Here is a 16,082-nt window from a genome sequence, read left to right as displayed (position 1 = left end):
CGTCAGATTTAAACTTTGTGTCTCGTTTCTTTTCACTAGGTTTAACTTTCTTTATTGAAATGATTTCAGGCACACTAGTCTCATCTTTTTCTGAGACAGGAGTTGTGGTGTCTTTCACTTCAGGCTGCTCTTGTCTGACGCGTTTCTTATCCACGATTTTATCTTTTGCTGGTGAAACTGTGGTAGGTTTGTCTTTAACGGTTACGGTCTTTGGAAGGACTTCTTCAACTCTAATTTCTTCAGTTCTATACTTCTCTGGAGCATCCGATTTAAGCACCTCATATTCTAAGACCTCTTCTTCATACATTGTCTCTGGTAACGACGGTGCTCCTGACACTTTGCCTCTAACTTCTTCCTGTTGAATTTGCTTCCTTTTCTCTTTTAGTGGAGTGACACCGGCTGGTTTTTCTTTTTCAAAAGATTTCTTTGGCTGTATTTCTTCAAATGAATAAGCAGTTTCCTCGGTTGTAGCCACTATCTGACCTCTCTTAGGTATCTCTGTTTCCTTTCCCTCAATTTGATCTTTACTTATCTGTTCTGCAGTAATGACCCCTGACATTTTCCTTTCTTGTTTCTTTGTAATTTTTTGCTGGATAGGGGCTGTACTTGGAGGCTTGTCTTCTATTTTATCGGGAATACCTTCCCTGCTCTTTAATGGTTTCATTGTGACTTCCTTACTCTCTGTGACTACTGCATCTGTCCTCCGAGGATGCTCTGATTCTTTGTCAGTCTCTACTACTGTTTCTGTTACTGGTCTGTCAGGAACACGTTTTGCGGTAACAAATGCCTGCTTTTTGCTTTTTGTGACTGGTATAGTGGCTTGTTCATCTGGTTTAGGAACTTCTGTTGCGTCTGATGAATGTTCTACAGACACACTATCTTTCCTCTCATCTATAATGTCCTCTGTTGGAGAGTCAATCTTCCCGAAAAATGATTCTTCCCTAACTGGCTTTTTCAGTTTGGAAGATTTGTCATGCTTTGTAATAACTGGCTTCTCAGATTCTATTTCTGTTATAACAGTGTCCTTTGTTTTAGGACCAATTTTACGTTTGGGCACTCTGATATCTATCTTCTTCGTAACATCAGTAACAGATATCTCTCCTCTGGGCTCAGATTTCTTATCTCTCTGGCCAGGTTTTTCGGAACTTAAAATGTCTACTTGTGACAGTGATGGAATCTCCTTGCCCTCTTCTTCCTCATACGAAACCTCTGTATACTCCACCACATCTTCATGTTCTAAGGCACCTTCTATGGAATAAACTTTCTCTGTCACATGATAATCCTCCTGTATCTTCTGAACTCCTGTCCTTTGTTCAATCTTCACAAAACTGGAAACGGCTTAAGGTTTAAGATGTGTTGAAGAGAAGGCACCATTCGGCGGTGCCAAGAGATGACAAACATAACACAGAAACAAGCACAGGAGTTAAGAGCAACAACACATAATGTAAGAGGAGATAATCCACCTGTGGTGTATTATCTTCATGTTTAAGAGGGAGTAAACGAATGGTCAGAAACATTTTTGTACCTCTCTCAAGTGGAGATGCCTTTTTCTGTAACTCAATCTCTTTATCAGCAGGAGCGGGAGAAGGAATCTTCTTGGGAATCTTCTTAACCTCTGGTTCTTAAATTTGTTGTTTTTTGCACACAAGGGAGAGTGAAATTACACAGTTGACACAAAAATACTTTGTGATTGCAATATCATAAGTTGAGCTTTTATGACATGCTTTCTATTCTGAAAGTGTAGTATTTTCATGACACATGAATTATTGCCGCAGATGGACTGTCGCCCATAACGCACGCACGCACGCGCACACGCACGCACGCACGCGCGCGCGCGCGCGCACACACACACACACACACACACACACACACACACACACACACACACACACACACACACACACACACACACACACACACACACACACACACACACACACACAGGAAGGCATAAGCAGTAAGAAATATGTGAGCTAAGAGCTGAGGTTTAACTTAAGTATACCTCTAGGAAGAGCTTCCGCTATTTCCCGCTTAGTCTTAGCTTCAGGTATCTTCTGAGGTTTCTTCTCAGGTGTCTTATCAGGGATCTTTGTAATAAGTGCTTTTTCTGGTACTTTTTCTGCAGCCTTTTTCTCAGTTATCTTGTCAGACTCAATCTTCTGAGGTTTTTTCGTGGGTAACCTCTCAGGCTCTATCTTCTTAACTTGCACCGGTATCTCCTCTATCTTTTCTGGTGTCTTTGTCTCTGGTGCTTTTTCAGGTACTTTCTTCTCTTGTTTTTCCAGAACCATCTCCTTAACCTGCACAGGCATCTTCTCAGGTATTTTTTCTACCTTCTGGGGAACCATTTCAGGTGCCTTTGTCTCTGGTACTTTTTTAGGAAGTTTTTCAGATACTTTCTGCTCTTGTAGTTTTTCCGGAACCAACTCCTTAACCTGCACAGGCGTCTTCTCTGGAATTTTTTCTATATTGTCTGGAACCTTCTGGGGAACCATTTCAGGTGCCTTTTTGTCTGTTACTTTTTTCTGTGGTATTTCAGGCACTCTCTTTTCTGGGATTTTTTCTGTAACCTTCTCAGGTACTTTTTTCTGCGCTACTTTTTCAGGTACTTTCTCTGGGATTTTTTCTGTAACCTTCTCAGGTACTTTTTTCTGTGCTACTTTTTCAGGAACTCTTTCAGGTGTTTTCTCCAGTAACCTCTGAGGTTCCTTCTCTGGAACGTGCACAGGAATAATTTCAACTGCTTCCTGGAGGGGCACTTCAGGTTCTCTGGGGGCCATCTTCTCAAGACCATGTTCAGACATTTTATCTGGGATCTTCTCCGCTTTCCTCTGAGGTCCCTGCTTGGGTTCCGTCTCAATTACTTTCTCAGATACTTGTACAGGTATTTTATCAGAAGACTTCTGAGGTACCTTCTTCAGGTGCACCTCTTCAGGAATAGATTTCGATTCAGGCATGACCACTTTAAGAGGGTAACACACAAACACACAAAAGACAACTATAAAGAAAGGCAAATGTGCTGTCGCACAAATAAAGACAAGTGAGACAGTGGTGAACAATTCATGTAAACCATCTGAAGATACTTCCATTAAAGAAATGAATCTACCTTTCTTAGAAGCCTCTGGTTTCTTGGCTGGTTTTGGAGGTTCTGGTATCTGTTCCTCCACAACTTAAGAGAGAACCATTTAGGTTTGTTAGAAGTTGAACAGATACTGCAATAAAACAGTTGGACAATGGCTACACTCTAGCGAGTGCAAAGATGGAAAATGATACCTGGGACAACCAGGTATCATCAAACAACCTCACAAAAACAAACACACAAACAAACAAACAAACAAACAAACAAACAAACACACGTATAATACAGCAAGCAACTGACAAACTAACACATGACTACTGACTAACAACCCCATATCTCTGTAAGCCAGAGGTTAGACATTAGACAGACGAATACTAAAAGTCAGGATGATGTGAGTGTAAAAGTAGTGGGAAGAGCATGGGGGGCGCTTCACCACCCACACCTCATTGACAGCCTGCTAGGCTTCAATGGTTTGATACCTTTAGTTGTGACTGGTTTCTTTTGAGGCTCTACTTCTGCTCTGTCCACCTTTTGTGGAACTGCAGTTGGAGGGGGAGGTGTAACAACTTGCTTTGGTGTTTCTGGCACTTTAAAAAGAAACATGCAAGTTATCAGATAATTGAAGGTATCTAACTATGTAAAAAGATACAAATTAGACAACCAAAATGCTTATATGGACCTTGGTCAGCCCATATAAGAAAACACATATTGTATGTGCAACACACAAAAAGGACAGGTCAAAGTGCTGTGCAGAAAGACTAGGCTTTGAAAGTGGGTTATTGGAGCTATATGGATAACTATTTTAAGGAGATGATTCTAAAAGCTCTCTCCTCTGAATTTGTATACTTTTAAATGACACCAGGCAAAAAGGAACAATAAGACAAGCTCAAACATTCTGTATCATACTGACACAAACATGTTGGGACAATACAAGATGTTTTTTAAAGATGTTTTAAAGATTTCCTAAAGTTAAATAGAGTTTGCTAGCGCAAACAGACTAAGTGCTAAGTGGCATCATGAGTATGGTGATAAGAATATCAGTCTGGATGAGAACAATGAGGGGAATTAAGAGGTCTAAGCTGTCTGTGACGACAGACCCCAGCATATACCTGTCTTTGGAGTGACCTCCTTAGGAGCGGGTGCTGGTGGAGGTTCTGTTCTTGGGGTGACCTCCTTTGGAGCAGGAGATGGTGAAGCTTCTGGTTTGGCCTTCGTGGGTTCAGGTCTTGACACAGCTTGCTCTGGTTTTCTTACTTCAGGCTCCATTGTCTTGGGTACTGCCTCTGGCTTAGGAACTGGTTTCAGCTTGGGCATTGGAACTGGAGCCTCTGGTTCAGGTTTTGACACAGCAGCCTTTGGTTTACGGACCTCTGGTTCGGACTTAGCAACTGCTGGTTCAGGCTTGATCTTTGGTGGCTCTGCCTTTGGAGCATCAGGCCTCTGGGCTTCTTCAGGGACTTAAAGTGACATGCACATCGATTTAGATACCATATGGGCAGAGGAAAGAAAAACATAAAAGCACACACATATACTGTATAAAAGAGATTCGCTTCCATGATAGAAGCTACAGTATACAAACACAAAAGACACAAGAAGACATTGACAGTCATACAGACAGAATTGCAGCGACTTAAATAAAGAGCACTGCAAGCACATACAGACAGAAAGACAGACAGACGGACGGACGCTTAAGCCACTACTTAAATAAAGGCCACAGCAGGCACAGGAAGATGACAGGAAATACCTTTGGATGGTGGGGTCACTGGCTTCTTTACTGGCACTGGCTTGACTTCTGGCTCAACCTCTTCCTTTGCTAATGCTTTTGGCTTGAGTTCAGGTTCCTCTTTAGGTTTAAGCTTGGCGTCTGGTGCACCCTTTGGAGCAGCCTTGGGCTCTGGTTCGACCTTGGACGCAGCTTTGGGTTCAGGTGCAACCTTCTGAGCAGTCTTGGGTTCTGGTTCGACCTTGGAAGCAGCTTTGGGTTCAGGTGCAACCTTCTGAGCAGTCTTGGGTTCTGGTTCGACCTTGGAAGCAGCTTTGGGTTCAGGTGCAACCTTCTGAGCAGTCTTGGGTTCTGGTTCAACTTTGGGAGCAGCTTTGGGTACTGGTGCACCCTTTGGAGCAGGCTTAGGTTCTGGTTCAAGCTTTGCAGCAGGTTTAGGTTTGGACTCAGGTTCAGGCTTAGCTGCAGGGGCCACTTTAGCCTCTGCTGGCACCTGAGGCTTGCGTTCATCTTTAGGTAACACAGTGACATTAACAGTAACATTAGCTAAAAGCTAATATGAAACATACAGTAGATAACATTCAACCATCTAAAGATTAAGAAGAAGCTTTCAAACCGCCAAGAATATGAAAATCAAAGAAATGTAGAGACAAACTAGTGGCAGAGAAAACAAAATCCAGACGTACAATAGATGGTACAAAAGATTAACATAATGGGGCGAACATATATTAAGATTTAAGTCCAGAGTGACTTAATTAAGACGAAACAGACAATCATGGTTAAGAAGTGAGAAGATACACAACAGCATATAATATGTCTGCAAGAATAAGCTGTAGGAACATTAAGACCTGGAGCTAAAAGTGAAAAACTATCAATGAAAGTATCAGTACAAGTACCTTTCTTTGGCACCTCTTGTGGTTTCCCAGCAGGGAGAGTGGGAACAGCAGGCTTCTTAACCTCGTCTGTTCAAAGACAATGATCATAAGCACCATGAAAACAATGGGATGGTAGGAACACCAAAGGAAATCAGGATCAACAAGACAGACAGATCGATGCAAATTAATGAAGCAAAATGAATAAGAGGGTAATGTTAGCAAAGAGGTTACACAGGAATGAAACATGTGGACGCTACCTTTAGGAGCAGAAGGTTCCCTCTCTGGAAGCGAAACTGCAGAGACAATCTCTTCTACCGGCTTTTTGGCTTCAGGAACTTGAAAAGTTTAGTAAAGTTAAATGAACTGTTTTCAGAGTACAGAATAAGATTTTAACACACTAACATGAGTTGGTAGAGATGGTTAGTTTAAATTACAAGTTAAATCAAGGCTAGAGTCGCTCTGGCTTAAGCCTAAATTGTAAATTGTAATTGTAAGGCAAGTACATTACATTCAAGTACATTTAAACATATATTAGTTTTCATTGTTATGGAGCTGTATATGAATGGTGTTAATGATACTGAAAACACGCAGACACAGTTACCTTTAGATGGTGCTGGCTTCTTCACAGTCTCTGCAGGCTTCTTCGCAGCGTCTGCAGGCTTCTTCACAGCATCTGCAGGCTTCTTCACAGCCTCTGTGGGCTTTTTCTCAGCCTCTGCAGGCTTTTTCACAGCCTCTGCAGGCTTCTTTACAGCCTCTGCTGGCTTCTTCTCCAGGCTCTTCTGAGCTTCCGGAACTTAAAAGAAACTTACTCTGTTAGCCTTGCACTGTATTAGCCTAGCACCAGTTAAGAGAAGCATCATGCATTTGCACGAATAGAAAAGATAAACTACTGAAAAAGATGTAATGGATAAATGCAAAAGGTCGCCATAGAAGCTACTGCATACAAGACAATATTTAATGTACAGAGCAGCACAAAAACTACTGCATTACATAGAGAATATCTACAGTTAAACATGAAAACTACCGCACTAGGCCTACTAGACAATATCTATAGTTAAACATGAAAATTACTTCACTACTAGACAATATCAACAGTTAAACATGAAAACTACTGCACTACTAGACAATATAGTTAATCATGAAAATGACTGCACTACTTACTACACAATATTAGTTCAAAATGAAGAGGCAACAGATTCAAAGAGTAAACGCAAGGTTCCATTTACAACCATGTTGACAAGAATACATGGTTGAAGATTTTAGTACAGAGTTTACACACGGACAAAAGTACAAATGAATTTGCCAGGAAATAGAGCGGCAGGCAGGACAGGACAGGAATGCGGCATGGCAGTACCTTTGGTTGGCACTTCCTCTCTCATCTCTAGTTTCTTGGTTTCTACCGTCTCCTCCACTGCAACCCTGGGAACTGACGGGACAAGAAGAAGCACATTCAACATAATCTCAACATTACAGTACCATGAAGAATCATTGGGTAATTGCATTCAATAGGCATTACAAGGAGTACTGTACTGTATGTCGATTATGTCAACTGAGACTATCTTTGCACTAAGTCCTGTGTGTCATATCGTTGCTGTTGGCCAGAAACCTCTTATTTCCATATTTTAAACTCCATATTTTTAAGCGACACGTTATGAGCTTGTTGATCTGCTAGTATTTCTACTTCTGCCTCCCCCTGGCCAGCCGAAGCACCTGATGGAGGACAAAGGAACTGGTTGGAATAACGTGTTCCTTCCACACGCTACGTCCAACCGGGGAAACTCCCCCCTTTCAGGTGAAAAGAAGAGACTTGGAGTCCTCATGCATAGAAGGAAGCATGAGGTCAGTCCGTTGTCTCCCCAGGTTGGCAGAGGGAGTGTAGCGTCCAGTATTACATTAGATAATTGACACCGGGTGAAAAATAGGTTACAAAATGTAAGTTAAAATAATAATAATGATAATAATAATACACTTTATTTGTATAGCACCAGCTCAAAGTGCTTTACAGTGCAGAAACAAAGCCCAAGTGCTTAACAGAAAAAGTACACATGATTAACAATTACTACTGCACCTGCTGCTATCCTCACATTATTGCTGCACCTCATGTCTAACCTCTTGTACATACTGTACCTGTTACTGTACTGTACAGTAGCTTTGGTTTCTTTTTCACCTGTTTCTCTACTGTGCTTTTTTCGCCTTGCTCTTTCCACTTCCTCTTATCCTACCTACCTTTTTTTCTGAAAGCTACAAAATGATAGATGCTTGTGATGTGACAATGAAGCTGATTCTGACACATACAATAGGCGTTAGAAGAAGAGGCAGTACTGTTGGGTCAACAACAAACTGCTTCTGAAGCTGCAAACACACAACAGACAGACTGGATGAACGTGACACACATAAAGAGAGAGCCAGGGTCGAGATTATATCTCCAAGAATGGCTCAACACATGTAGACATGACACTCGCACGCACGCACGCACGCACGCACGCACACACACACAAACACACACACACACTGAGGTGTTAGAAGTACTCTAAAGACATCCCTGTGAATGATCAGATACCTTTAGCTGTGGACACCTGTGTTACCGTCTCTTCTGTCCAGCTTTGGTATTCTACTGAATGATCAAGATGACACAACATGAGTTGGTGCACAATGATAGGAACATCTTTGATCCACTGGTTCTCAAAATGGGGTACAGGGTCACCCCTAAGAGTATTTGAGGAGGTTCCATTTTATTTTATGCGTCATGAGCTTGTAGATATTTTCGAAAATGTACAAATGTTGGCCAACCTTAGGGGTACCTGGCACAAAATCTTTTCAGATGGGGTCCACAACCAAATAAATAACAATTTAGGGGTCCCATGACATGACAATATTTTGAGAACCACCGGTCTAATCAGCCCTCACCGGCGGGGACATTAAGACAATTCACAAGTGACAAGACGACACAAGACGTAAACAACATGAGTATAATTGAGTGAGTGACTGTTGTTGGACACAATGATAAGACGGACTGAAGATGTTTAAGTGGACATAAGGACATACAAACACAAAAATGTAACTTTGTGGACCACATGCACAGTTAAACACGTCACCACTGTCACGTACAGTAACACCCACCACGCTGATTACAAACAAACCATGATCCATTTTGTTACGATGAATATTAGAGGCAGATTTGGGCAAAAGTATCAAAATGTTCCTTGAGCACCTAAACCCTATACTTTATTCAGTGGAGTCCCAGAGGGGTCTATACTAGGCCCCCCTACTCCCCCCACCTCCCCCCTTACATCAAATCTCTTCAACAAAAATAGCCGTGTAGCTTGTAAATCTGCAATTTTCACCAAATGCTGTTAAGGTAAGGTTTAATAATTTATCATTGTTTCTTTCTTTCAATCGTATAATAATACTGTACTGCAGCATTACCAGCTGTCTAGTACACATAACATAATATTCTATTGTAATTCATCACGTCATGGCTGATTATGAGTTCATGATTTAACCATGACATCACATGCTAACAGCATGTAATACAGCATACAGGGTTTCGCCCAGGTCTGTTTAGTTTAGAGGCTGGAGGATAATGGAGAGGATGAGGATGGGGTTGGATAAAAACAATATTCTACCTCTCTGCTTCACCTCCTCTTCATACTCATAGGAATACACTGCAGATTCTGCAATGGACAGCACTTAGTTTGATAGCTGTGGTTGCTTTGACCAGCGGTCATTGGTTTATAGTTCTATAGCTAAATGTTGAGGATAAGGTACATAATACATAAGGTCCATAATAAATAAGTGGTGTTAGTAAAATATGTACCTCTCTGTTCCCTTTGCTGTTCTTCATATTGATAGAACTCAGATGATTCTTTAAAAGACAAAGGCCAGACAATATTATAAACATACGTTTGATATGTGTTGTTTGTTTTGGTGTTGTAGTTTTTTTTTAAAGGTTAAAGCTTTATATTCTGATAGTAACCATTGCTATGGAGTGTTTGTTCAGTAATAGGGGTATCCCTGTCTCTCCAGCTCTTTAATAAACAGACAATAAATGTTCAGGTGTGAGATGGAGAGAACCCACTTATCCAGTTCCAATTTTGTCTGCAAATGTCTTTGTTTCATCAATTCCAATATCACTGGCTTATCCTGTATCCCGTATGAGTTCTCTCTCCTGATTTGAGGAAATTGATAGCCTGACCTGAAAATGTACCTTCTGTTTATTAAAGAGCCTGGAGAGTTACTGAACAAATACTGCAGAGCAATGAATACTATCAGAATATAGGGCTGAGGGATTAAGTAACTCCCTGTCTTACCTTGAATAGCAACTGATGAAGGCACTTCAGGCCTCTTAACTGAAGAGTCTGGAACAGCTACAGAGTATTGCACAAAGTAAGGTTTATTGAATATAGTCTACAAAAACAAAAACACTTTCCTTTTGCTAGTAAGGTAGAATAAATGATAAAAAAGCATGTTATATATAATTAAAAGTAATACATCCTGAATAGCGTTAATGACCATTTTAACTATTTATTGTTATGCATATACTGCATTGCAAAAAGCTATTGTTTTTTTTTTTTCAAGATTGCATTAAGGCAATTTGTCTAATACAGGTTAGTGTTAAATTGTTTGTTGATTAATCAGAACTGTTGCTATTTGGATTAAAAAAGGGTTGCGGGCAACATAGAAGAAGACAAACTTACTCATGGGGAGCCTTGCTAGTTCAATTTCTGTGAAAAGGAAACATTGAACATATTACACGTTGGATGTCACACATATATGCACGCACGCACGCACGCACGCACGCACGCACGCACGCACATACACACACACACACACACACACACACACACACACACACACACACACACACACACACACACACACACACACACACACACACACACACACGCTAAATAGCTGCTTCCCCCCGGACAATCAGGTGTATGGGAGGATCCGACCAGGGAGAAGAAAAACATATGCACACAACACACTTATTTACTCAGAAGATGTAACACACACACAGGACACACACACACACACACACACACACACACACACACACACACACACACACACACACACACACACACACACACACACACACACACACACACACACACAAACACACACAGACGGTACCTTTGCCCGACAAATATAGCTCAGCAGTGCTCTTAGCCTCTCCCCTGGGCTCCAACCTCACAATGACTGAGTACACGCCTAGAAGAGATTAGTAACGAAGAAGGACGTTTTAACACAGGGAGAATGTTCACAGGGAGAAAGAGTCCAGAGAAAAACCACACACTGCCTGGGGGTGTTGTTGGACGCAAAGCGGGCCCTTTACACACCTTCGTCATCGGTGGACACGTTTCTGATGACCATGAAATGTCTTCTACCCTCGCTGGTGAAGTTGTACTTGGGACTCTCCTTCAGCTCCCACGTGTCCTTGTACCACGACACGATCGCATTGTCAAAGGACACCTCGCACTCGAAGGTGGCCGACTGCCGCTCGTTCACCTCGATGTTGTGGATGCGTTTGGTGAAATGAATTTGTTCAGCTAAGAAACAGATAGACAATGGGGCAATGGTAAATGTGTTGGTCGGATCTCCCCAAATGGAGGATGTATGAAAAAAAATTCTTGAATGGGTTTTAATTTTTATTTTGGTAAAACATCACATGAAAACCAAGGTTATTATAGGCAACTAAAACTAATGAAATAACAAAAACGATTTTAGTTAAAGCTTTCCTGCCATGGATTTCCTGCACAAGCGCTGACATATTTACCATTGCGCTAATAGAGCCTGCCTGCTTGCTCGGGGGATAAATTGAATCTTGACAATCATGTCAAATTCGAGTCAGATCCTGTGTCTAGGTGAGACATGACCTTTGACACAATCTGAATGTCTCAATAGAAGAGCAGGAAGGCAAAATACAACCACCCCAATTGTATAAGTTATCTTGTATTAACTAACTGAAACTCTATTGTTTGTTCACAAAAATAACTATAACAACTAAAATCATAGAGATAATGTCCTTAGTTTTCATCTTTCTCAGTTTTAAGTCCAGTATTTTGGGAGGATATGAAATAAATATTACTTTTTTTTATCTCGTCCCTGACAAATACCCCATGTTATATGCATTATATATTTTAAACTAAACACTAAAACTAATAAAAACTAAAACTAAAACTAAGCCTTTACAGTAAAATAAAACTAAATAAAACTAAAATAGTAAACTAACTTTTAAACAAAAAGTCAAAAGAAAGATCAAAATGTAAGTAAATATAATAACCTTGATGTCAAGTGTCACAAGCTCGCTTCTTACGACACTTGATTCTGTTGCTCCTCTTAAAAAGAAGGTAATAAAGCAACAGAGGTTAGCCCCTTGGTATAACAATGAAACCAGAAGCCTTAAGCGAGCCTCGCGCAAACTGGAAAAAATATGGCGTTCAGCCAAACGGGACGAATCCTGTATAGCATGGCAGAATAGCCTTAAGCTATATAGAAGGGCCCTTTGCAATGCCCGAACTGCCTACTATTCATCCCTAATAGAGGAAAATAAAAACAATCCCAAGTTCCTTTTTGACACCATAGCCGGGCTGACAAAAGGCCGTGACTCTGTGAAACAGCGTATTCCGCTAACTCTCAGTAGTAATGACTTCATGGGATTTTTTAATGATAAAATCAAGAAAATCAGAGATCAAATCGATGATCTACTGCTTTTGTCTCCTACTGGTCCACATGTGGCCTCGGGAGTGGCTTTGCAGCCTAGTGTGTACTTGGACAGTCTCTCCCAAATCGAGCTCTCTGAATTCACCTCGATTATCACTTCCTCCAAGTCAACGACCTGTCTCCTCGATCCAGTCCCCACTAGATTACTTAAGGAGGTCCTGACCCAGATCGGTCCTTCCTTACTCAATATGATAAATATCTCTCTTGTGACAGGCTATGTGCCACAGTCCTTTAAGGTAGCAGTAATCAAACCTCTTCTCAAAAAGCCTACTCTCGATCCATGTCTTTTAGCTAACTATAGACCTATATCGAATCTCCCGTTCCTCTCTAAGGTCCTTGAGAAGGCAGTTGCCAAGCAGTTGTGTGACTTTTTACAACACAACAATTTATTTGAGACTTTCCAGTCAGGTTTCAGAGCACACCATAGCACTGAGACAGCACTTGTGAAAGTAACAAATGATATCCTGATCGCGCTGGATAACGGACTCCTCTCCGTATTAGTTTTGCTGGATCTTAGTGCCGCTTTTGACACTATCGACCACCATATTCTGTTACAACGACTAGAGCACCTGGTTGGTATTAGGGGTACCGCACTGGGATGGTTCGAGTCCTATCTGTCGGACAGATCTCAGTTTGTAAACGTTAATGATACATCCTCATTACGTGAAAAGGTCAGATACGGAGTCCCACAAGGCTCTGTGCTTGGACCAATACTATTCACCCTATATATGCTTCCTCTGGGTGAAATCATTAGAAAACATTCTATACACTTCCATTGCTATGCTGATGACACTCAATTATATCTGTCAATGAAGCCAGATGAAACGGATCAACTGGCTAATCTGCAAGCATGTCTCAAAGACATAAAGAGTTGGATGACCAGTAACTACCTACTCCTCAACTCTGACAAAACAGAAGTTATCGTCCTGGGCCCTAAGCACCTAAGGGACAAACTGGCAGATAGGAACTTTGCTCTGGATGGCATTACCGTGGCCTCTAAGGCCGCTGTGAAGAATCTGGGGGTTATGTTTGATCAAGATATGTCTTTTCATTCTCACATCAAGCAAACCTCAAAGATTGCCTTCTTCCATCTGCGTAACATTGCTAAAGTGAGGCGCATCCTGTCTCAAAGTGATGCAGAAAAACTAGTCCATGCATTTGTTACCTCTAGGCTGGACTACTGCAACTCAGTACTATCAGGCTGCCCAAGTAAGTCTCTGAACAGCCTACAGCTAGTCCAGAATGCTGCCGCTCGTGTATTGACAGGAGCCAGAAGAAGTGATCATATCACTCCTTCCCTGGCATCTCTACACTGGCTCCCGGTTAAATACAGAATTGAATTTAAAATTCTCCTCCTCACATACAAAGCATATCACGGTCTGGCACCGCAGTACCTCGAAGAGCTCATTGAGCCTCGCAGTACTGCTAGACCGGTGCGTCCACAATATGAAAACATGCTTGTCATTCCCAAAAAAATACCTAAGGCCAGAACAGGAGCCAGAGCTTTTAAGTATCAGGCACCTCAGTTGTGGAACCTCCTCCCAGTCTCTGTCCGTGTGGCAGACACACTTTGTGTTTTTAAGACTAGATTAAAAACGTTTCTCTATGATAAAGCCTATAATTAGGTTCGTTCGTTCGTTCGTTCGTCGCTTGTTCGTTCGCTGCTTCGTTCGTTCGTTCGTTGCTTTGTGTCGATCAATTCGGAGGACTCGCTCCTCCGCGGCTGGGGCGTCGCAGGCTCTCCGGAGCCTTCGTCCCCTTAAGTACAGACCGTTGCTTCGTTCGTTCGTTCGTTGCTTCGTTCGTTCGTTCGTTCGTTCGTTGCTTCGCTTGTTCGTTGCTTCGTTCGTTCGCTGCTTCGTTCGTTCGTTCGTTCGTTGCTTCGTTCGTTCGTTCATTCGTTGCTTCGCTCGTGCTTCGTTCGCTTGTTCGTTCGTTGCTTCGCTCGTTGCTTCGTTTGTTCGTTCGTTCGTTGCTGACTAAATTACCTCCCTCAGGCTGTCCGGGTGCATGTTGGGACCAGTGGCCGGGCTGACAAAAGGCCGTGGCTCTGTGAGACAGCGTACAGTCACTCCTAATCCCAACCTACAAAGTCACTGGGTTGGGCTGAATAATGGGTCAGAGGGGAGGGGGAACCCTCCTCCCTCTCTTCCCCCTTTTGGTTGTGTGGGTTTGTGTCACATCATTGCAATTGTAACTAGCACTGTGCCTGCCATTATAAGGCCTGCCACTAATTCGAACTCCGGGGATCATCCCCGGAGTTTCTTTTCTGTCTCCCACTCCACAGTTCCAGTTCCTGGAAACTCGACAACCTAAATACCTAAAACTCGACAACTCAGCTGCTGGGATTGCTACTAAAACCCGACTACTCAGCTGCAGACCAAGAGTGTGACCCCGGACCAGGCCTCCATGAAGCACACCTGTGGACCTGCCTGGATCTCTCTGTGTCTATCTCTTGTTCTCTCTTTGTTCCTTACTGTCCCCCCGACTCGGTCGAGGCAGCACGGCTGTTCACCCCAGAGTCAGGATCTGCCTGACGTTTCCTCCTCCTTAAGAGGGGGTTTTTCGTTACCATTGTAGCAAATTGCTTGCTCAGGGTGGGGGCCTCGGGCCTGTGAGGTATCCACTCGAGTTCTCTCGGGGGGGTACCTCACAGGTACAGGTTCTGCTCGGGTTCTCTCTCTCCTCCCCCCACCCCCCCTACCCTTACCTCCCCCTCCCCTCCCCTTCCCCTCCCCCTACACACGCGTGCGCATGCAGCGCCTGTGTGTGTGTGTGTGCGTTCGTTCGTTCGTTCTTGTACATACGCATGCGGGACCTGTATATGTGTGTGCGTGTGCCCCTTGTTGTCTTTCCCTTGTCTCTCCCCTGTTTCTCCCTCTCTCCTCTCTCTCTCTCATGGCTCTTTAGCCTTTGTAAAGTGTCTTGAGATAACTTGTTATGATTTGACACTTTAATAAAATTGAATTGAATTGAATTGAGTCAATGAGCGATGGAGTTAGAATGCAATGTATTGATGATGATTATGAATGGTTTGGGTTTTCAGTTGACGGGGGTTAATGGACAAACGGGATGATGGCTTGATGATGATGATGATGATGATGATGATGGTGATGGTTTGACACTTTGCAAGATCACCCAGTAGCGGAGAAGCATTTAAAGAGAGTTAAAGCAAAAGGAAGACAACTCCACAACGAAAAAGACGGAGGAGGCGGAGAACAAGAACGCCAAACCAAAGTCTTCTCCATTAGTGTGACACTATGGATGCTGGTAGTTTGTCAAGAGATTAGTAAGTAGAAGGGTTTGGAGCACGTCTAGAAGACATACAAACCTGCCACCCAGAGGTCTGCGGAGGACTTGAGGTTCTTGTAGCAGCAGGTGTACGTGCCTTGATCTTCTGGCTTCACATCTCGAATCATGAGCTTGTGAACTTTGTGCTTGACCTCTGACGTGAACCTGCCTTTCATCTCTAACTGCTTGCCGTTTTTAAACCACTGAGTCTGAACGTTAGGGATGGACAGCTGACAAGACAGTGTGCACGGCTGGCCCTCCTTACCCTGTGTGTCCTGCAGGTGGCGCTCGACCTCCACTTCTGAAAGACACAAGCAAACGCAAACAAAATAGGTGTTAGTGGTGTCGACCGCTGACCAAATACCACTGTAGACTTTACGGCAAA

At 42.7% G+C, this 16,082-nt stretch overlaps 1 protein-coding gene across 1 annotated transcript in view; it reads right to left on the bottom strand.

The window, feature by feature from the left end:
* The window catches only part of LOC308307447 (titin-like), a gene marked incomplete at both ends in the record, with an annotated part of 241,805 nt that overhangs the window by 144,875 nt on the left and 80,848 nt on the right, over positions 1-16,082 (bottom strand). The window contains 14 exons of the mRNA XM_080752712.1: positions 2,661-2,962; positions 4,189-4,536; positions 4,824-5,312; positions 5,699-5,764; positions 6,279-6,464; positions 7,035-7,106; positions 8,241-8,294; positions 9,307-9,354; positions 9,498-9,545; positions 9,991-10,047; positions 10,378-10,404; positions 10,817-10,894; positions 11,023-11,232; positions 15,738-15,998. Of these exons, the coding sequence (XP_080608838.1) occupies positions 2,661-2,962; positions 4,189-4,536; positions 4,824-5,312; positions 5,699-5,764; positions 6,279-6,464; positions 7,035-7,106; positions 8,241-8,294; positions 9,307-9,354; positions 9,498-9,545; positions 9,991-10,047; positions 10,378-10,404; positions 10,817-10,894; positions 11,023-11,232; positions 15,738-15,998 (2,246 nt within the window). The remainder of the gene's footprint in view (positions 1-2,660; positions 2,963-4,188; positions 4,537-4,823; positions 5,313-5,698; positions 5,765-6,278; positions 6,465-7,034; positions 7,107-8,240; positions 8,295-9,306; positions 9,355-9,497; positions 9,546-9,990; positions 10,048-10,377; positions 10,405-10,816; positions 10,895-11,022; positions 11,233-15,737; positions 15,999-16,082) is intronic.

Source organism: Nannobrachium achirus, assembly GCF_963921795.1.
Source record: "Nannobrachium achirus genome assembly, chromosome: 22".
NCBI classification, from domain to species: domain Eukaryota; kingdom Metazoa; phylum Chordata; class Actinopteri; order Myctophiformes; family Myctophidae; genus Nannobrachium; species Nannobrachium achirus.
The sequence above is the reverse complement of the archived record's forward strand: the minus strand, read 5'-3'. Positions and strand labels throughout refer to the sequence as shown.